We start from the raw sequence: 22,200 nt of genomic DNA, 5'->3' as shown, positions 1-22,200 counted from the left end.
AACAAAAGCAATGTTAATCAATCAGTGCCGTCTTAATTGGCACTACTGAAGTCGCTCCGACTTCAGAAAAGGGTCCTGTACTACTTTGAGGCGACCTGTGATCCGACTGTCCCATATACTTCAATGGGAGTCGCCTCCTTATCTTAATTGAAGCGACTTGTTATCAGACTTTCCAGGAAGAAGAAAGAGATTAGCCAGGCATTCCCCACAGACAAAGTCGCCAGTCTCTTCCAGTCACGGGGCGACTTTCTGGTCGTGGTAGTGTGAACCGGCTCTTAGGATAGGATAGTTTTTTTTTGTTTTTTTTGTTTTTTTTTCTTAAAAATATTCGTTATACTTACCTGCTCTGTGCAATGGTTGCACAGAGTAGCCAAATCCTCCTCTTCTAGAGCCCTCCGCTGGCGCTCCAGGCTCGTGCCCCTATGACAAGCCGCTTTCTATGACAAGCCGCTTTCTATGGGGTCACCCGAGAAGAATTGCTTTCAAGCTCCGTGTGTCCATTCACATACAGAGCGTGGCTTGCCCTTGCTCTGTCGTCATTGGCTCACTGACTGTGACAGTAGAGGGCACCAATGGCTACTGCTGCCCTGTCAGCACATGAGGGAGAGACCCCCCAGAGACCCAAGGCTCTTGTGCACATTTAAAACAGAAGGTTTTTTATATTCATGCATTCTAACTTCTTTTAAAGGAATATCACTACTTTTCTCTTTTCCTCTTTTAGTTCTCAAACTTAATTTTTATCATGGTCTAAAACTGTTGGATAGATGTGCAATTTTTTTTTCTTTTGGAAGCCTAAACTATGGTGAGAGGCCTATAAATTAAAACATGAAGCAGGTTTTAATAACCAGGGTACACACTGCCTTGTGTATCCAGGTGCTTTGAACCATAGCTGCCAATCTAGCTAAGTGCGGTTATCTCAATCCTGTTGAAGACACTTCGTTACCATTATTCATTTGATATGACAGGTGTGTGTGCTGCCTCCTGTCTTGGTAAAGTTGTAGTGGGAAATGTAATACTGTTGAAAAAGTAAAGGTGCCCCATACAAAGTGATCTGATCACCATTCGAGACGGGATTCTTTTTCTTTGTAGCAGTTGGCTGATCTGCAGGAATAATTTAGTGGCTTGTTACACTTTGGCAGAACAATCTCGCAGGCCAGGAGGGTATGTTAGAAGATCAAGATTTTTTCCACATCTGATTATAAGTTTCCAAAAATATTTTCAAATAGGTCTTAAAACACACAGCTCTTTCTAGAAAAAATAAGTGGCTTAGGACTGCAAATTCGCATAAGTCATACCCGTATGATTTCCAATGAGTACCATTCATAACTGTGGGACTTCAAAATAGTCCCTGGAATACTTTGGTCTGACTTTGAGGTCTACAGACCTCAAGATTACACAGGCATTGCTCCCAAGTCCTGTCAAAGTTGCGTGACTTTCAGGTCGTATAAGTGTAAAAGGGGCCTTAGAGTCTTCAGCTGTGCTGAAATTTTTTTTTTTTTTTTTTTTTTTTTAGTGTAGTCACTTCTGTGTTATGAGACACAAGCTAGTGGCCATCTCACATTGCTCTGAATAGCATATCATGGTTGTAAAGCTAAAAGGATCACAGTCCGTAATCACACACAGAGCAGCAGTGTTAGTTTTTGTAGAAGAAAACATTGTTGCCATTTTCATCAGCTGCATATTTCCAGTGATGAAAAACGAAAATTACCCCACATTTTTTGTCAGTTGACAAACTATGATGAAAATCCATTCAGTTTTCGTCCACGAACGAAAATGTGAGGGAAAGACGTTTACATGGACTTCTGGTTTCCGTGAGTGCATTCCCTCTCGGCAAGCAATATACAGGCGGTTCCTGGGTTACGAACACAATAGGGACTGTAGGTTTGGTCTTAGGTTGAATTTGTTTGCAAGTCGAAACAGTGCATTTTTAAGTGTAACTGCAGCTTGTGCAGTGATGGGGGATGTTCCAGTCGCTTCGGGGCATGCAGTCATATTATCTGGGGCTCTTGTGCCCATGCAGTACTGCAGTGTGGGATGTGTCCGGTGCTGCAAGATGGCTGCTCGGCGGTATCTGGGACCAGCGTGGAGCACAAGCGGCTGGCATTGAAGTCCGTTCTTAAGTAGGTGTAGTTCGTAACTCGGGGACTGCCTGTAGTGACCATCACGTGCTTAGTGCTGTAATGCGCTTAGCACTGTGCAGCATTACAAGCCTCCTCAGATGACCCTCTCGAGCTCTGTGTGCATTACAGGCTTTCTGAGAGTCCTGACTCGTGACCATCCAGAGCACTGTGCATTTCAGGCCTCCTCAGACCACCCAGAGCAATGTGTAGCATTACAGGCCTTCTCAGATCACCATCGAGAGCAGTACACGTTCTAGGCCTCCCGAGTCCCGACTGTCCAGAGGACCAGAGCACTGTGCAATATAGGCCTTCTTAATCTGCCCAGAGCACTGTGTAGCATTACAGGCCTCCTCAGACCACCTTCAGAGTGTCTGTGCAGTTTGTTCAAACATTAATACCACAAATATTTTTTATTTTTTTTTACTTCAGGAGTATATAATGAATTTGGAAATTTTATATAGGAATGCTTAAATGATTCATTACAATTTAACTAAACCCATTCGATTTCAGTTGACTAAAATGTACTGCAGATTTTTGTCGACTAAATACGACTAAAACAATTGCAGATTACTAAAATTGAACTAAAATGGCATTTTAATCAAGACTATGACTAAAACTAAACCTAAATGTAATGCCAAAATGAACACTGCAGAGCAGTGTAATAGTTTAGGGTTTTAAAAAAAAAAAAAAAAAAAGTAACATAGCAATGATACTGAACAGTTAGTACATTCTAGCGAAATCATAGATAATTGTGAAGCAAAGAGATATGCAATGTGTTTAAAGAATGCATTTGTAGAGAGAGCAGATTGTAGATCTACTTCGTTTAGATTAAAGTGGTTGCAAAGTTGTGTTGTTTTTTTATAATTAATTATAACCAACATGTTATAGTTGCCCACTCTTGCAGTAGATTTTCACAGAGCAGCTCAGGTCCCTTTTCTGCTCTCCTGGCCTCTCCCCCCTGTTGGGTGCCCCAAGCAGCTTGCTATGGAGGCACCTGAGCCGAGTCACAGCGCTGTGTCCATTCAGGCCCCACTCCCTTTCTTTTCTCATTGGCTGGCTGACTGACTTTGACAGCATCAGAAGCCAATGGTGCCGCGCTGCTGTCTCAGCCATTGAGGGGAGTCCCGGATGGCCAAGACATTCCTACAACATGGCTCAGGTAAATATTAGGGGGGCTGAGGGGAGCTGCTGCACACAGAAGGCTTTTTATCTTTATGCAAAGAATGCATTAGGATATAAACCTCCCTTTACAACCCCTTTAAAGGGGCAAACAGGATAAGTGCAAGTGCACTTATCCTTTCCATTTTAGATGGAGTAAGGGAGGTTTATAACCCCTGTCTGTTTTTTTTTTTTTTTGCCATCTGTTTCCCAATGGGGAGATTATCCTTCACTTCTTGTCCCATAGCTCAATAGGAATGGAGAGGGAATCCTTGTGTATCACCAGAACTGGTGTCCCCCATAGGAAGATTTTACCTCTTAGTGTTCTGGTGTCAACCCAAAATATTTTTACTTCATATATATCTAGCTATGCCATTGATGGATGTTGTATAAAGGATGCTTCTGCCCTGTCTTATGGGGACCACCCTAAACTCAAATATTGGCACATTCCAGGCTGCCTATTGGAATGTTTTGTTTTTTTTCCAACAGATCATGCTTTCATCACTTAAATTTACATGATAGGCAATGTCCTAATGTGATTTTAATTGGTCCTAATGTGATTGTGTTTTTTTTTTTTTTCTTTCCAATCCCCTATTTTCATTTTGTGCTTTCCAGATGACAGTAAGTACATTTTTTATTTTAACTTTCTTTGTAATCTTTCCCATTTTATAAAACTTGCAAAATATATTTCTCTGCCCTGGTTTATTCCCACCTATATTAATCTATAAGAGCAATTTACTGACAGCAGTGACTTTAAATACTTTAGTTTTGGACGTTCATACAAACTGTTGCGTTGCACCATAGGTGTTTTGTATTGGTGAGTACCATATGGCTAGAATGGGGAACCTGGGCCGAGCAGTATATTATGCCCCTCTACCTATCCCTGTTTTGAACAAGGTTGTCTTACCGTAGTAGTTACAGCATGTATTTAAAGTTCACTATGATGTTCCAGCTATTTGATTTTTGTAGCTGAACATTTACCATGCAAATATAGTATTAAACTTTACCAAAAGTACTGGAACTTTTATGTACTTTTTTTGTTTTTTACTTAATTATCAGACAAAAGTACTTAGCCTTGTTCACAACAGATGGTCTCGTGTGTTTTTCTGTGACTGTGTGTGAAAGTGTTATCCGTGTCAGTTCAGTTCATTCTGGTTAGCTCTTAAAATTTTTGTTTTCCAAACTTTTTTTTTTTTTGCATGAGCATTACTTATTTGAACTTTTTGCTCATGTTTCTTTTATTTTTCTCTAATTGTTACTTTTGCTTCTTACAATTTCCAGAATAAAGCCCAAGGGGATATCTACCTAAACTTGAAGTTATAACAACCAAAAAGGGACAGTCCATCATGCCGTGCAGCCTAACTAGTGATGATTTATAGTCGCACGCCAGTCCTTAAAGTCTCACCACCTATAAATTAAGCTTATTTTTTTATTTTTATTATTCTTAATGGTTATTCTGTTAGATACTGTTTCCGCTAGTCCCCTCTTTTGCCATAAGCGGGGTCAGACCTGGTTCTGATTTATGATTTAAAAAAAAAAAAAAAACTTTTGTGAAATCTCAAGTTTAAATGGATCCATTAAGGCTGATTGCTCTTATTACCTGTGTGTGTACATGACTGTCCAATAAAGAGACCACTATGAATGTTGTTTTGACTGTCCTTTTTTATTTTTATTCCTACTTTTGATTGGGATTTCTGGGTAGTGCTACTCTTAACCTTAGAGGGGTCCCCTTTTCTTGAGGTGATTAAGTTGTCCTAACACTGAAGTGTGGGCTTTTGTGTGTTGATGTAACTAACATACTTTCCTTGCTTGCTTTCCTTGTTGCACAAGGCTGCTTCCATTGTAGACTTGCTTAGTGTGAAGGATATTGTAGTTAAAAGCTGACTGCTTCTGATAGCGTTTATTAGCATCACTTTATTCTTAGATCTGTTGTGATCTAGGGATAGAACTTTCCAGAAATATATGGTGTTCTTTCAAGGTATGAGGACAATGCCATGTATTTTTGTTAAAGCTTTCGTGTTTTGTTGCTAAGCTTTACAACCAGTGAATTTATTGTTCGCTACATTCTGGTTTTTAGCATTTAATCATATGTGTACGCAACAGTACATGTTATGCAGCTCTAATGCACAGCCATTTGTATGTTGAAAAATTACATCTCACTCATCATTGGTGGAAACCATAAAGTGATTACCCCTTGAGCAAGTGGAGATTTTGTGAGATGTCCGCTTAGAACTACAGCTGGAGAATACTCTGTAGGCATATTATTTACCTTTAAACCTTTCTTCCTGTCCCAAGAAAGAAACAGCAAGTGAGAGAAAATGTCTATTGGGAGAGGGGAATGCTGTTGTCTCAGATCTCTCTTCGGTGAGGAAAGCGTTGTCGCCTCTTGTTTTGGCGATGGCTCTAAAATGTGTATTTTCCATCACTTTTTGTCTCGATAGCAATGCTCATTAGAACGGAGAGGTATACTTTGCCTACTAGAGCTTGCTGACCCGCCATCCTAGAGCATCAGAGTGCAATGCAGAGAGACTACTTGTAAAGCTGAAGCTGTACTAGGGAGTAAGACGCATAAGCTGATGCCTCTTTTGTAGCGCTTGCTCGTGTCCCATGCAGAGAGATAACCAACTGCACTCCACCTCTTATTGCCAGCTGTCTCCAGCAGCAGGAAAGAAGGGCTGCTTTAACAGTGATATGCTGCGGTTTACACACACTGCGGGTGCAATGCAGTAGATTAGGCGCATTTTCTGAAAGCATACTACACCTGCAGGATTTTATATAAGCCTATGGCAAAGCGCACCTAGCCCAAAGTCGCAGAGGCACCTTGCTGCCACTGTGATACAGGTAAACCGCAGCACATCAATGTGAAAGCAGCCTTATTGGGACAGTAAGGGTTCATTTACATTTGCATTTTAGGGGTGGAGGGTGAAAACCCATAGTTGTGTTTTTTACCACCCCTTCCCCTACTGCACCCCCTTTAGTTTTAGTGGCCAGGGGTGTACACATGTCGCAGCAGGTGTTATGCGCCCTGTTATGGTTGGTGGGTGTAGCACCTGCCAAGCACAACCCATTCAACTGAATGAGGCCCCTCTGCAAGTGCCCTGCTATCTTGTGCAGTACAGCTAACAAGGTGTTAAAACAGGCACCATTGTGCTGTTTTCTCGCCACCTGCTTTAACCCCTTGGAAGCATGCAGTTACATGGCACTTGCAGAGTGGTCGATTTACTTGAATAGTTGGTGATTGGTAGGCAGTAATACCCACCAAAAGCAAAAGGGGGTTTATTTTCATCCTGCAGCATGTCTACACCTTTGACTGCTGCCTCAGAAAGAAAGTAGGAACTGGGAAGAAAGTAGGAAAGTAGGAACTGGGGGTGGTAAACTCAACCACAGGGTTTTACCATCCCACAACTTTACGTGTGAGTGAGCCCTAAGGGTGCTGCTGCTAAATTCAACTAAGGGCTCATTGACAATTGCAGCAGGCACTGCTGCTTTTTTGAAAAATGATCAGAGTGTGTTTAACAGGTGGTGAGAGGCGATATGTTGCCTCCTGATTTAAACCCACTATTGCTGTGCATGCAATAGCAAAATGGTAGTACGGCACATAGAGGTTTAAATCTGGTGTGACGAGGCGACACTGAGCCCGGTGATCTTTGACTTCTCCCGCGTTGTTCAGGTAGATCACCTCTTTAAAGTTGCCTACCCCTGCTATAAAGCAAACCTCCTCTTCTCTCATGGAAGCTAATTTACTGTGTGCTTCCAGGTATTAGAAAGCATGTGACTCTCTGCCCTTCATCCATTATGTGAACACTGGTAGTGTAAGAAAAACAGATGCCACTCCAATTTAATCCATTCTTGCCCACCAGAAAGTCCATTACTATTCAAGCTCTTCTTTGTAGAGTACCAAAAGGTTGACCGTTAACTGCACACCAGCAATAATAGCAGTATATTTTATTCTAATCTGTAATACCAACAGCATGATATAGCAAATGTATTGTGCTGTTGTCTTTACTGATTTCAATTAAAAAGATCGCTATTACTGCTGGTGCTTGTGTGCAGTCATCCATGATACTGTATAGGATGGCTCTGGTACTTGGTGACTGGCCACTCAGGCACCCAGTGCTGTCACAAGGGAGAAGCAAAGGTGTCCCTGTAAGCTACAAATAGAGTGACACGGAGCTCAGTTTTTCAGGTGGACCCTCCATTCTCCTCTATGGAGCGGCAGATATAAACAGACACTTTTCCGTAAAATATAAGCCGCGAAAAACAGAAAGATAGTAATCCATCAACTTCCCTTCCAGTGATCAGATCAGACCACCCATAGAGGAGAGCAGGCTGTTTCTGTCCACTCTGCATTAATGGACAAGCCACCCGCCTGCTCAGCAGGGCTCAGCGGGTAGAATCCCTGCAGAACATGTACACAGGCTGACTTAAAGGCTAACTCCACCCTTGATTACTTTACACCCATATTATTTAGGATGCATCGATGAATGAACGAACTACAAGTTCCATTTTCCACCATAGCATAGGAACTTGTAGTCCTTAACCTTTTTGCTGACCAGCCGCCGTACTTGTACAGCGACAGGTCGACTCTGTCCCACGAAACGACGTACCTGTACGTCGCTTCACAGGACAGCTAGTGGGGGCGGGTGTGCCTATTGGCCACAAGGGGAGCCAATCAGCAGGTCCGACGGTCGTGATGTCCTCCGGGCACCCGCGATCGCTCCCCGTGGAGACAGAATGGCAGTCTGCCATTGTAAACACTGCAGACTGCTGTTCTGTCAGTTATGAACACAGGGATCCTATGTTCATTCAGCAAGCCCATGCCCCCCCCCCACGCAGTTGGAAAGCACCCTCTAGGGACACATTTAACCCTTTGATCGCCCCTAGTGTTAACCCATTCCCTGCCAGTGTCCGTACGGTAACAGTGCTTATTTTTAGCACTGATTACTATAGTAATGTCACTGGTTCCCCCCCAAAAGTGTCAAATGTCAGGTGTCCGATCTGTCCGCCGCAATGTCGCAGCCCTGCTAACAAATCGCTGATCGCCGCCATTACTAGTAAAAAAATAAAAATGGCATAAATCTTTCCCCTAGTTTGTAGATGCAATAACTTTTTTGCGCAAACCAATCAATATACACTTATTGGAGGTTTTTTTATTTATTTTTATTTTTTTTACCAAAAATATGTAGCAGAATACAAATTTGCCTAAAATGATAAAAAAAAAAATTTTTTTTGGGAATGAAAAGGGGAAAGAAGGACATACATTTTATTTGGGTACAGCATCGCACGACCGCGCAGTTATCAGTTAAAGTAACGCAGTGCTGTATCGCAAAAAATGTCCTGGTCATTGAGGGGGTAAAACCTTCCGGTCCTGAGCACAAGTTTGGTTATTACTGCATTATTCCTTCAGCTCTCTAACTCAGTCTTTACCTCGATATGGACATGGAGCTGGAGGAAGAGCCTGGAATTGTACCTGCGATCCCTAGATCGTAGTTGCAATGCTTTGCAGGCACATTTGAAAAAAGAAAAAACATGTACATTTTGGTTTTCTTATATGTGCTTTCATTATATTTTTTTTTTTTTTTTGCAAAAGGTGGACTTTTAAGCTAACAGATAAATCAACAGATTTCCCCATCCACACTAAGTGATGGGGAACCTCCACTTCTGGCGCGATTTGGGCAGCTGCAGAACCAGCCGGCTTTATGCTCTCTGCTAGTTTTTCCAACTTTTTCTTGTTTGTATTATAGATCTGCCTCAACTCAGAACATATTACAGAAAATTTAACAGAAGGAGGGCAGAGCCAGGAACTTTGATCAGGGTGTATCTTGACATGGGAGTACTGTAAAGATAGAACATTTCAAGATCAGTCAACCAGCTGGTGCCCATAAAAATCAAAGTAGTTCTAAGTATATTTACTTTAGATTAAAAAGTATTCTAGTTTGGTGACTCATCTGTAGTAGTAGTAGATGGAAGTAAAGCTCTTTAAACCTGTGTTTCTGTTGATGCTAATCATGCATAAAGGCATGCAAGCGTTTTGCCTGACCATAACACTGTTACTGAAGAATTCTAAACACCTGTGTGAAATCACAGTATTGCATGCTGGTGATTCCCCAACCTATTCATTCACTTTGGCTGCACAATCTTTGCTACTTCTAAAGATGGAAAGATCTTTGCTTTTATTTTACTGTACATGGCACACTTTTTTTTTTTTTTTTTTTTATAAAGGGTTACAACCAGAATGCTGTATTATTGCCTGTTACTCTTGTCAGCCTTTTGTCTCTCAACCTTTTGTCTCTCTGCTGTCACCCTTGCTGTTTTGTTGCAAGTCTAAAATGCACTCATGCAAAATGAAAGAATGAGCATACTGGGCTTGAGAAACTAAACCTACTACACACTGTTTTAAAGGCCGTCTATGTTGGCTCGCAGCACTTTCAGCACAACTGCTTGTAGAGGGGACATTTTAGGAGAAGTTTTTTTGACCAGTTCCATATGGTTTGTATTGGAATTTATATTCCAGCCTCAGAACTGGTTTAATTTTTCCCACGTGCTTCCTCTGGGGTGGGGTTCTAAAGATTCAAACAAAACATGTTTGATTACCCTAACATCAAGCTGTATCTTGCTGTTTTCTAATATTTAGATTGAGTAGGGAAGAATTAATTTTGATCTGATAGAAAAAAAATCTATTAAATAATGTTTATATATTCATATAGAGATACATTTACAGTATGGGCCCCCAGCTGCTTATATTTACACATACATTTTATTTCTACTAGTACATTATTTTTCATACCCCTGTCTGTCTTACCATTGCTACCATTTTACAATCATGGAATGGATGGGTATCCCGAGTAACCATTTTCTCTTCGCTAAATATTCTTTGTCATTGGAGTGAGCTACTAAAATGAAAGTTAATATTAAAGAGTCAAAACTCATTTAAGATCGCTCTGCTCATGATCAGAAGAATTCTCTAATACCTTGCACATATATGAGCTTCAGCTTATGTAAAAACACTGAGGTTAATTTGCTAAAACTAGAGTGCAAAATCTGGTGCAGCTCTGCATAGAAACCAATATCGCTTCCAGGTTTTTTTTTTTTTTGGGGGGGTCAAAGCTTAAGTTAACATTCTGACGTTAAACGCTGATTGGCTACCATGTACAGTTACACCAGATTTTGCACTCTCCAGATTTAATAAATCTACACCACTGTGTACAGTATGCTTTTAGACTAACATTCAAAGTGAAGACTTTAAAGGGTAACTCCAAAGGGTAAGAAGAGAATAGCAAGTAAGGAAAAACTAATATAGCATATACAATTGCTACACATGTCATTTTGTGATTGAATTTTATTAAATAACTTTGCTTTTTCAATCTGCAGCCGCTTTAATTTTCAAAAAATGCACTGCAATATGGCTACCTGGAGGTGTTCTGTACACACCCCAGAAACATAATTTCCTGCTTGTGTGATTGGCTCACTGATTTTGTCAGAGGTCTGCTCTAGGATGCAAGTCAGATTTCTGGCATTCCCTGCAACAAAAATGTCATTTTTGGTGAGATTCTCCCATTAGGAAACATGTCTAAAGGCATGCAGGCCCAGCAGATTTCCTTATTCGTATCCTTTAGCTGATTGACAACCTCTCCCATTAGACTCACAGGGCCACAGAGGAACAAACAGTGATGAGTAACAAAAAAGGAATCTGCAACAAAGATTGTAAAAACCATTCCAATATACACTGATCACCCAGAGAGAATTGTTTTTTTTCTCCTCAACAGTGGAGTTACGCTTTAAAGGTATAATTTCACCAGATTACTGTTCTAAATTTGAACCTTTTATTCAATTCTTCAAAAATAGTACGTATACCCAATTATTTCTGTATTTGCTTGTTCTTTTTTTGGTTGGGTACACGGAATAGTTATTAGAAATCCAACACTTCTGGTAGTGTTGGATCCTATTATCTGCCACCACCCTAAATCTTTGTTCACACTTGCAGCAGCCCTTGCTGCCCTTTGAAAACTGATCTGTGGTGGATGACTTTTCAGAGGAGTTCAACAGGTGCCCAGTTGGCGCTATGCCCCCACCTCCCTTCCTCCTCCCTTCCTGTTTTAAAGAGGTTGTAAACCGAAAAATTATTTTTTTTTTCACCCTGAAAGAGAAAGACATAATGCGCTAGTATGCTTCGCATACTAGCTCATGATCAAATACTTACCTTAGAATGAGTCCCCGCCGTGCTGCCCGCTTACCTCTATGACGGGCGACATGTCCAGTCGCCCGTCTTCCGCGATTGCGGCATCCGGCCATCTGATTGGCCGGAGCCGCGGTGATGTCACTCCCGTGCACGTGCGCCGACGGTCACGGCACGGGGCTCTGAAGGAACGGCATGAGCGGCCGTTCCTTCAGAGCGCATGCACCAGTGACGTCACTTGCTGCATGTAAGGTAAATATCTCCTAAACGGTATATGTTTAGGAGATATTTACAGTACCTATAGGTAAGCCTTATCATAGGATCACCTATAGGTACAACTTGCAGAGGAGGGTTTACTTCCTCTTTAACTCTAAAATCCCACACCTGCTTGCAGTACACTTGAATGGGTTGAGTTTGGTAGCCGTACTGTCTGTTGGATGTGACATGCGGTATAATTTTTGCTGTGGCATGTTTACCACACTGTCAGCCATTTTAGATTGGGGTGCTGTAAGCTGCGGCTCAAATGCCTATTCTTTCTGCTGTCTCAAGCTGCAAGTGTGAACAAGGCATAAAAGACCTTTCTATAACTGTCAGGGATATATGATAAAACCTTTGTCACAGTTAGTGATCTGCAGGTAGTTCCCACTGTCTGTAGTTACTGGCACAGCATGATGTAATTCCTGGGTTTCGCTGGAGCTGTGTGCAAGTAGGGTCCCACACCACTCTAACTTTGGTAAATTGTCCCTTATAAACCCCTTTAGCTTCCAGATTTGGGTCTTAAAAAGGACTTAAAAGATGACATTTGGTGTCAAATAGGTTTCCTATGTTCTGCTAGAAAACTGTAAGAATGTGAGCAGTTATTGGAATGTGTAAGCTCACTAGATACAGTATGTCCAACACTCTTCCCATGTTTGCCAAAAAATAGGGCCAATGTTTGACTAATTCAGACGAGGGCTAATCTCAATTTTAAGAATCTGAGCGCCGAGCAGTTACCTATTCAGTGAACAAGGGTTTGTTGTATGGGCGCTTCCGTGAAATACAGCAGGCTTTAAGTGAGACACTGCACTTCGGCAGCACTGGAGAGGAGAAGCTGCTCTGAAAGTGATAAAGATAAAAAGACAAGGCGCCTCTAAGTGCAGTAGGCTCTGAGTATTTATTAGGTTAAAAGTATAAAAGCACTCACATTTGGTAAATGTGACATGGGCATAGCAAAGATCTGTCTAGAGTCTTCCTATCCGCTGTGCTAAGGGGGTGCAATGAGGACATCCGGTGATCCGCTTCCTGTAGATGCGTCCTTTTGTCTGTGTATCAGCTGAGTCGGCATGAGATTTCCTCAAGACAGGTAACATTTGGGGCTGGGGCATGGGATACAAATCAATCTCCAGTGTGGGATTATAAGAGAATGAGCATGCAGTGAGTTGCAAAGGTGGGAATTGGAGAGCTCGCCAGATCCATTCTCGTAGTACACAAGAAGTGGAATGGTTGCCTCTCTCAGTGCTACCCAAGCTGTGTGTCTGGTAATGAGTGCCTGGTGTACAACATTGCTTCTCACTGTATCTCTGTCATCTGCGAGGTTTTAGCACCAATCTGGGGCACTACATCAAACTTCATATCCCTGGTAGCTGCCTCCTTATAGGATAGAGCAAATACCCCCTATGTACCCTGTTCACCCCCTCCAGATCTGTGTGTATTTTTACCTGATGTCCTCCTCATGACCTGACCCTACCTCTCTGTGTTGCCCACGTCTGACCCCTGGCACGCTGTGTTGCACACTCCTGGTTTCAATTAACAATGCCCTGTTATCTTACCAAATTGCTCACACCTACCATATGATAAGATGTTCAGAATGCTCCACACCACAACTCTCCTCCAGGGGCAGAGAGGAAAGGTTGTGGGGGGGGGGGGGGGTCTTGCACCTATTCTGGTAGGGTCTGAAAGCCCTACATTTACCCAAAGTGTTTCTACTAATAGTAAGAAGCTATAGATATGCGCAAGCTCTTCATTTTGCATAGGAATGTGTGTACACTCCTTGGATATATACTGTATTTATTCTGTAGTGGAGCTGCATCACCTTTAATCATCCTTTAAAAGGTGTGATGGTGGAAACTGGGGAAGTCTCTGAAACAACAGTGGAGGCTGTTGAAGCAGCCATAGAGGAACCCGTCACTGAAAAGGAAGCTACCCCCACTACATCCCTGGAGCAAGAGCAACCTGCTACTGAAGAGGAGGCCTCCTTGTCACCTTCAGTGGAGGAGCCAGCAGTGAACGCAGAGGCCTCTACAGAGCAAGGTTATGATCAGATATAACTAAATGCTTTCAATTATATATTTCACAGATCTAAAGGAAACAACTTGGAGACTTTCACTTTTAGGGTTTACGTACATATTTTTTTTGTTGGAAGAATCAATTTTTCTTTACCTCTTGTACCAGCTCAAAAAATGTTCTTCCATTTCTACAACATTGGTCACCTCCCACCCGCCTGTTAACCACTTTCTGAAAAGTGTTCTGTCGTGAATCACTTTTCAAAAGGATAGCAAGGACTGCCACCAGTGTAAATGAGCTATAAGAAATTTGAACTAGCAAAATGTACTCCTAAACCCTGCAACCCGTGCGTAACACACTCCTGAACTCTACCACTCTGTATTAGGCATGATTGTGTTAAGCACTGCTGAACCCTGGCACTCTTTGTTTTATTTAAAAGTGCCCCTTTGAAGTGATGTGCTACATCACTTCTCCCCCACACAGGTGCCAGGGGAAGGTTGGAGGAGGGAAATTCCTGCACCTCTATTCCCTGACAAAGAAAAAAAAAACTGAATTTAACTTAAGTGTTTCTACTAAAAACAGGAGGCAAATAGTCAAAAGCTATAAATATGCTCAACCTCTTAATTTTGCAAAGGTACACGTGTGAGCTCCTAGGATAAACTGTGTATGTACTCTGTAGTTGAGATGCATCATCTTTACTCAAATCCTTTAAAAGGTGTGACAGTGGAAACCGAAGAAGTCTGGGAATCAGCTGTGGAGGCTGTTGAAGCAGTCATAGAGGAAGCCCTAGCAGAAGAGGTCACTGAACAGGAAGCTGTCCCCACTATGTCTTTGGAGCAAAAGCAACCTGTTGCTGAAGAGGAGGCCACCTTGTCACCTTCAGTGGAGGAACCAAGAGCGAGCGCAGATGCTTCTACAGAGCAAGGTTATGATCAGATATAACAAAATGCTTTTAATGGTATATTTAACAGGGAGGAAAGTAGAGAAGCTCGCTTTTAAATACAGTAAGTATAGAAAGGAATCACCCCCCTTTAAAAAAAAAATCACATTTCTCTATCGTTCATTGACGGACGAAATCCTCTGATCCATATCAGTAGGGTTATACTGCCCCCTATAGGAGTAGGACACTAGGCAGATAAAAAAGTTCTGGCTACGCCTATGGGCAGTCCCGGAGGGTACACCCAATCACTTCCTGCATAGGATGTCAGTTTTAATCTGTGTAGTCAGGAGTAAGGACCTAGTTCCTTGCCGGGATCTTTGGTACTGGCATAAAAGTATTTTTTTATGTAGATTTTTTTTTTTTGCTAGCCTTTTTCTCCGGAATTTTTCCCTGTGAGATCTTCAAGCAACTATGCCTGGCTGGGCGATGGGCTAGATCTCTATATCCAGTCGTCACCCCAGTCTGGCCAGCGATCGCATACAAGCCTTACCTCTGCACTGGGTCGGCCAAGACATAGTCCCACTGGACGGGGACTGGCCCCGCAAATTAAGCATCTCACCAGGACGCACACAACAGGGTCTAGGCTAATGTCGCAGCGTTCCTATTTGGCTGACAGCCCCCCACTTCGGTGGCGTGGGGTCTTGTCAGGAGTTGGCTCCCTCCTGTGTTCCTGGTATGGTAAGTAAATGTCCCCCCCCCCCCTCCCTGGTGGATTTTGTGGTGGACGCAGGCCCCCCTCCCTGAGATGGTCAGACCCTCACACTCCTGGGTTTCCCTCTATCCTGTTGTGACCTCCACGTGGGGGACTGTTTGGGCCTACCTGGGGCTGGGACCTCTTTTGCAGGCCGCATGGGGGGCCGGGGAGTGCGCCATCCATGGCACTCGACCGATCATACGGGGGGGGGGCCTTGGTGAGGTTCCTACAGCTGGATGGTGTAGATGGGCTGGCGGGGGGTCCCTCTGTGGGTCCCGATTACTGTGTTCCCGCACGGGGCCGACATTTTCCTGTAGCCTCTGTCTGCTTCTATGGTGGCGGCCATCTTGGTACACCTGTTTTCGGCCATTTTGCGGTGAATTTCTTGCTGTGAAGGCCGGTGGGAGTGCCTGGAGGGGATCTTTTGGTGGGAGGAGCCCTTCCCTGCTCCCCGGGCAGCTTCCTGGCTCACATACTTTCATTGAGAGCACCGCTGGGAACCTCCTAATCCGATTGCTTGTATGGGGACAGTGAGTCATGAGGGTAGTCTCTCTCTCTCTCTCTCTCTCTCTCTCTCTCTGTGTGGGGGTGCATTAGCGCGTGCCTGACCTCCGGGGGGCGCTTTGGGGCCGCTTCCTTTCAAAAAAAAAATTTTTTTTTTAAATTTTTGTCATTTTTTGCAAATTTTGCTGGCGTGTTCCTCAGGTTCAGTATGGACCCTGCAGGCCATGTGTCCCCACCTGACCCTCTCATGGAGGCCACAGGGCTTTCAGGATTTTCACTGTCCATCAATGCTTTTTTTGGCGGTTTTGGAAGCATGTGGGCCCGGGTGGAGGTGGGAGGTGCGCTGAAACGTTTCTCCACCTACCCCTGCCTCATCTGATGTCTCGGATTCTGAGTCTGACTCAGCCACTGCAGACGTGGGGCCTCCCTGCCGGGTCTGTTACCTCGCGCCCTGTCTCCTCGGATAAAGAGGATGAAGTTTCTACCACCCCTGCCGCACATGATACAAGCGCTGGTGGATGCACTGGTTGTTTCGGTGCGTGACACCCTGTAATTTGGAGGACGCAGCGGCGGCTGCACCTGGGGGCAGGTAGCATTTGGCACTCACCGGCCATCTGGAGCAGCTTATTTTGCTAGCAAGTTCATGTAGGATGGGGCCGTCTGAGAAGTTCCCCTGGGGTGTCTAAGCGGCTGCTAGATGTTACCCTTTGAGGAGTCTCTGGTACAGTGGACTGTTCCTCCTTTGGTGGACATACGGTCTCTAAGTTGCATAGGACTACCGTTGTTCTGGTGGAGGAATCCCTGTCCTTTAAGGACTTGAGGGATAGGATCTGTACTCCCTGGCGGGGTCTGTACTGGGAACTGGGTTCTTGATTGCCCTTGCCACGCAGACTCTGCCTGAAGGGCGGAGTTCCAACGCCGTGACTTGGTGAGGGGCACCAAGCCCTGGGGGAGCTGTTGGTCCAGCTGGCGCAAGGGCTGCGATTTGTTTGCGATGCCGCGCTGGACGCGGCTCCATTTGTATGGGTCACCTGATGGTTTCGGCGGTGGTGGTCCGGCGTATACTTGACCAGAGTGTTGGTCTGCGGATCAAATTTCTAAGAAGGCTTTAATGGATCTCCTTTTTCTGGGGGATCGCCTGTTTGGCTCTCCCCTGGATGACATTATATAAGGGTCTCACTGGGGGAAGAGTGCCTTTTCTTCCACAGACTAACAGGGTAAGGGCCTTCATCGCAGACGGGGTCCCTCCTTTTCGACTCTCAAATAGTTTCTCGTCCCTCGGGGACAGTCGATGTGGCGAAGTCTTTCAAGACTTCCTCGGGTGGTTCCAAACGATCCTGGTCTGGCAAACAAGAGATTGTTTTTTTCCAGACCTGCGGACAAGGCCTACTCGGCCTGAAGGTGTGTCCTCACCCATTTATGGGGTGGGGGGACATTTTTGTCGGTTCTTGGACCTGCGGCTGGCCCGGTTCCCAGACAGCTTGGTTCAGGAGGTCTTGCAGTCCGGTTGCAAGATCGAGTTCCGAGCCGTTTTTTTTTTTTTTTTTCTTATTTTTTCCGGCAAAGTTTTCCCTTCCAATGTATGGCTGTCCCCGGATTGCTTGCAGGTGCTCTGTGGGGCAGTCCAGGCTCTGGTTAAACAGGCTGGACCTACTGGCCCTTTGATGGTTCTGTACAGATCAAAAATTCAAGATGGTATCGGTTCGCACGATGGTGGCTTCCGTACATCAGGGGGATTCCTGGCCTCCATAGACATCAAGATGCCTACCTTTACATCACGTTATGTTCAGGACACCAACGGTTTCTCCATTTTTGCTGTGGGCAAGGATCTCTATCACTTTGTGACTTTACCCTTTGGTCTCGCTTCTGCTCCTCAGGTCTTCACAAGTGTGTTTACTTTGGTCCTGGCGCTGCTGCGGCAGCGGGGTGTATTGGCCCTGGTCTCCTGGCCGATCTGCTTCTCCGTGTGGTGTCCCCTACGATCCTCACAACGCAGTTGGAAGTCACCATGAGAACTCTGGAGGAGTTCAGGTGGGTTCTGAACCTTCAGAAGTCATCCCTGGTCCCTTCCATGAGACTGGACTATCTGGGACTGACTTTGAACTCGTCCTCAGTCAGGGTGTTTTCTCCCTCAGGGGAAAAAACTCTTGGAACTTCAGACTGCGGTTCAGCTGTTGCTGTCCTGCACATGGTCGTCCCTTCGGACCTGCATACGAGTTCTGGGACTCATGGTGTTGTCTTTCGAGATGGTCCCTTTTGTTCAATCCCTCTCAGGGATCCCCCAGATGGCTATCCTTCTCGAATGGGACTAGAATCCAAACTCTCTGGATTCGGAACCCGGCTGACCAGGGAGCCTTGATCCGGAATCCTTCCTCCCCTTTTTACTGGACAATTGTCACCGCGGATGCAAGCCTGTCTGGGTGGGGAGGAGTCCTCGGCAGGTTCTCTGCTTTGGGAGTATGGTCCCTGGAGCATCCAGGTTACCGATCAATGTCCTGAAGCTGAGAGCGATCCGGCTTTGCCTAGTTCACTGGATCGGGCACCTGCAGCTGTCCGGTGCACATTCATTTGACTATGCCATGACCGTGGCTTATGTCATTACAAAGGGGGCACCATGGGTGTCCTTGTGGCCTTGGAAGTGACAATTCTTCGTTGGGCAGAGTGCCTTGTTCCAGCTCTCTCCGCTGTTCCTTTTCCAGGTGTGACAACTTTGGCAGGCAGGCGGATTGCCTCAGTCGACAGGTCTTGGATGCAGCGGAATGGTCCCTTTATCCGGAGGTGTTTTAGCAGTTGTGCCTTCGTTGGGGACACTCCAGACCTGTTGGCGTCACATCTACTGGATAGTGCTGAGGTTTGTGGCCTGCTCCCGGGATCCTCTGGCAGGTGCTTTGGTGACACCATGGGTTCTGTCATAGGCAAGAACATTCGCTAAGTTCAACTTGAACGATGCCGAGAAGTTTAGCGTGGTCACCTGCGCAAAGCTTGGTACGCCGACCTGGTCAGGCTAGCTGCAGACGCCCCTTGGAGAATTACTCTCAGGGAGGAGTTTTTGTCTCCAGGGCCAATCACCCATCCAACTTTGCGGTCGCTGGCTTTCCCGGCTTGGCTGTTAAAAGCCAGGTGCTGAAGGACAGGGGATTGTCTGCTTCAGTGATTCCAAACCCTGCTTAAAGCGTGGGAAGCGACTTCTAGGATGATTTTTCCTCATACGAGCAAGTCGTGTATTGTGTGGTGTGAGTCTCCTTGGGTGTCTCCCCCTCGCTCTTACTCGGTGGCCCGAATCTTGGCTTCCTTTAACAGGGAGTTGATCAAAAGTTGGCCTTGAGTACTGTCAAGGGTCAAGTTTCGGCTTTGGCAATTTTCTCCCAAAGGCCGTTGGCCACCCGTTTCCTGGTGCATAACTTCCTCTAGGGGGTGCGACACTTGGTACTTCCGGTGTGACCTCCGTCACCAACTGGGGATCTTGATTGGTGCAGTCGGTTCTTCAAGAACCTCCTTTTTGCGAGTATTCATGGGTATCCCCTGCCTAACTTATTATAGAAGGTGGCCTTCTTGGTTGCTGCCACTCTGTGCACAGGGTGTTGACACTGGCGACTTGTCTTGTCATTCTACCTATGTGTTAATTCATGGGACCAAGTGGTACTTGGTCCGCATCCGTCCTTCCCTCCGAAGGTGGTTTCTGGTGTTCACTTGCACGAGGACATTGTATTACCATCTTGTGTCCTAAGTCCTCACATCCTAAGGAATGTGCGTTGTATACTCTGGATAGAGTTCGGGCACTCAAGGTGTACTTTGCGACTACTGAGTCAGGTTCGCTATCTGTACTCATGGATGGCCCAAGAACAGGGCTGCCTGCGCCTGCTGCGACTATTTCCAAATGGATCGGACAGTCGGTGGTGCAGGCTTATTCAATTAAGGGTCAGGTCCTACCTTTCCCTGTTTCGGCACATTCTACTCGGGCGCCTGATGCTTCCTGGGCTTTTTGCCATACAGGCATCTGTGCTTCAGGTTGCAGGACGGTTACCTGGTCCTACGGCCACACCACCCTGAATGTGCCCACTGTTGTCTGATCTCGGCAGCTGAGCAGGGTCGGGACTGGTTAGTACTTCATCTGTTCACACCTTTACCAAATTTTAGGAGGTGGATGTGCTGGCATCTGCAGATGCCTCTTTTGGCCGCAAGTTTTTGCTGGCTGTTGTCTGGACGGCTTTTGCCCTTCCTTGAGGGTGTTTACTGTTTGTTTCAGGTGGGCCTCATATTTTGTTCTGATGAGTCTTATGTTGCCTGGTCGGCTATGATTAGCCTTGGGGACTTGTTCTTTTCTGCTGTTCCCACCCCTCATTTTATGGCACTGCTATGGGACGTCCCTACTGATATGGATCAGAGGACTGTGTCCATCAATGAACGATAGAGAAAACTGGATTTTTGACTTACCATAAAATCCTTTTCTCTTAAGTTAATTGACAGACGCAGTACCCGCCCCTCTATTTGAGTTGGGTTGGTGTTACTTTCTGACACTGCTTTGTTACAAAACTGACATCCTATGCAGGAAGTGAGAGGGTGCACCCTCCGGAACTGCCCATAGGCATAGCCAGAACTTTTTTTCTGCCTAGTGTCCTACTGCTGTAGGGGGCAGTATAACCCTATTGATATGAATCAGAGGACTGCGTCCGTCAGTGAACTTAAGAGAAAAGGATTTTACTGTAAGTCAAAAATCCAGTTTTTGTTGCTTTGCAGCCTGAAATGAACATGGGCACAATTTTTGTTTTATCCAGCTATAACATCCAAGTGAAAGATATAACACTAGCAAACTCAATGGGGTGTATCTAATCACCTTCTCAATGGCACACAAAGCCACTTGACTTTCAGCTCTGGTCATTTTTATTAGCTCAGCATAAGGCCCGGCTCACACTGGTGTGAGAATCACTCCAACTTTGAGAGCACAGGTCGCATTTCATGTAAAAATCAATGATTCCCTATGAGAGCCGTCTTAACTGGTCTGACTTGTGTTGGTCCAACTTTGGAAAGGGATCCTGCACTAGTATTGGTCAGACCTCTGTCCGATTCAGCCCATAGAATTGAATGGAAATCACATCCAAGTTGGATCCACATCTTAACTGATCTGACTTGTGACATGCGACTTGAGTTTAGAGGCAATGTTAGCAATGCAAAATGCAATGAAGAAAAAAAATAAAAATAAAACGGCATGGAACCCCCCCCCCCCCCAAATCCTATGGATTTTAAGAGTAAACCCTACGCCAAAATCTAAAAAAGAACGGCGTGGGGTCTCCCCTAAAGTCCATACCAGACCCTTTTCATACGGGCCAGGAAAGGACGAGCGAGCGCCCCCCCTCCTGAACCATAACAGGCCACATGTTGATGGGGACAAGGGTCTCTTCCCGACAGCGGTGGTTGTGGGGGTCTGGGGGCTGGGGTTTATCATAATCTGGAAGCCCCCTTTAAGAAAGGAAGCCCCCAGATCCTGGCCCCTGCCTGCCCTGTGTGAATGAGTATGGGGTGCCCAGTCACCCAAAAAAAAACAAAAAACAGTGAAGTATAACAAAAAATGAGGCTGTTTTTGACAAGTCCTTTATTAAAAATGATTATTGTCCCCTGATGTGGATCCAACATCAATCACGATGACCGTCGCCACTGACCCGATAAAAATAAATGCTTCTCCCCCAACTAATGTTCCTGCCATTCTAGCAGCTCCTGTGCCTGGGTTCTTATGTAGCTATGGGGAGTGGTGATGTCACTTTGAGACTCCGCCCTCTTGTGACATGGACCCATCATGCCCAGGGCAGTGACATCACAAGGGGGCAGGGTCTCTGAGTGACATCGCCGCACGGCCACGCCCCATAGCTATATAAGAACTGACAGACACATGAGCTGCCAGAACAGCAGGGACATTAGTCAGGGGAGGAGCGTCATTTTATTTTTTTAATTGGGTTGGAGGTGACTGGCTTTGGATCTACATTGGGGGACATAATTCATTAAATAATAAAGGACTTGTCAAAAACTGCTTCATGTTTTTTGTTAAACGACATAGTTAGTTTTTTTTTTTGGGTGAATGGGTAGGGGTTCTACACCCCATACTCATTTACATGGGGGAGGGGAGGGCAGCATCTGGGTGCAGTGTTGGGACAAGGTCATCGAGTTCCCAGGGCAAAGATGGCAAACTGCGCCTCCCCCCCCAGGTGTAAAGAAAGAGTCAGTGTCATTTCAAAACAAGTAAATACTTACCGTATATACTCGAGTATAAGCCGACTTTTTCAGCATGTTTTTTATGCTGAAAAAGCCCCCCTCGGCTTATACTCGAGTGCGCCGTCTGTCCGGGAATAGCCAA

At 45.1% G+C, this 22,200-nt stretch overlaps 1 protein-coding gene across 1 annotated transcript in view; it reads left to right on the top strand.

Moving 5' to 3' along the window:
* Window positions 1-22,200, top strand: part of MGARP (mitochondria localized glutamic acid rich protein) — a 93,322-nt gene that overhangs the window by 24,085 nt on the left and 47,037 nt on the right. Inside the window, exons 4-5 of the mRNA XM_082263674.1 lie at window positions 13,546-13,743; window positions 14,432-14,641. Of these exons, the coding sequence (XP_082119800.1) occupies window positions 13,546-13,743; window positions 14,432-14,641 (408 nt within the window). The remainder of the gene's footprint in view (window positions 1-13,545; window positions 13,744-14,431; window positions 14,642-22,200) is intronic.

Source organism: Pelophylax lessonae (assembly GCF_965119305.1).
Source record: "Pelophylax lessonae genome assembly, chromosome: 1".
Taxonomy (NCBI): Eukaryota; Metazoa; Chordata; class Amphibia; order Anura; family Ranidae; genus Pelophylax; species Pelophylax lessonae.
This window is presented reverse-complemented; position numbering and strand designations above follow the sequence as displayed.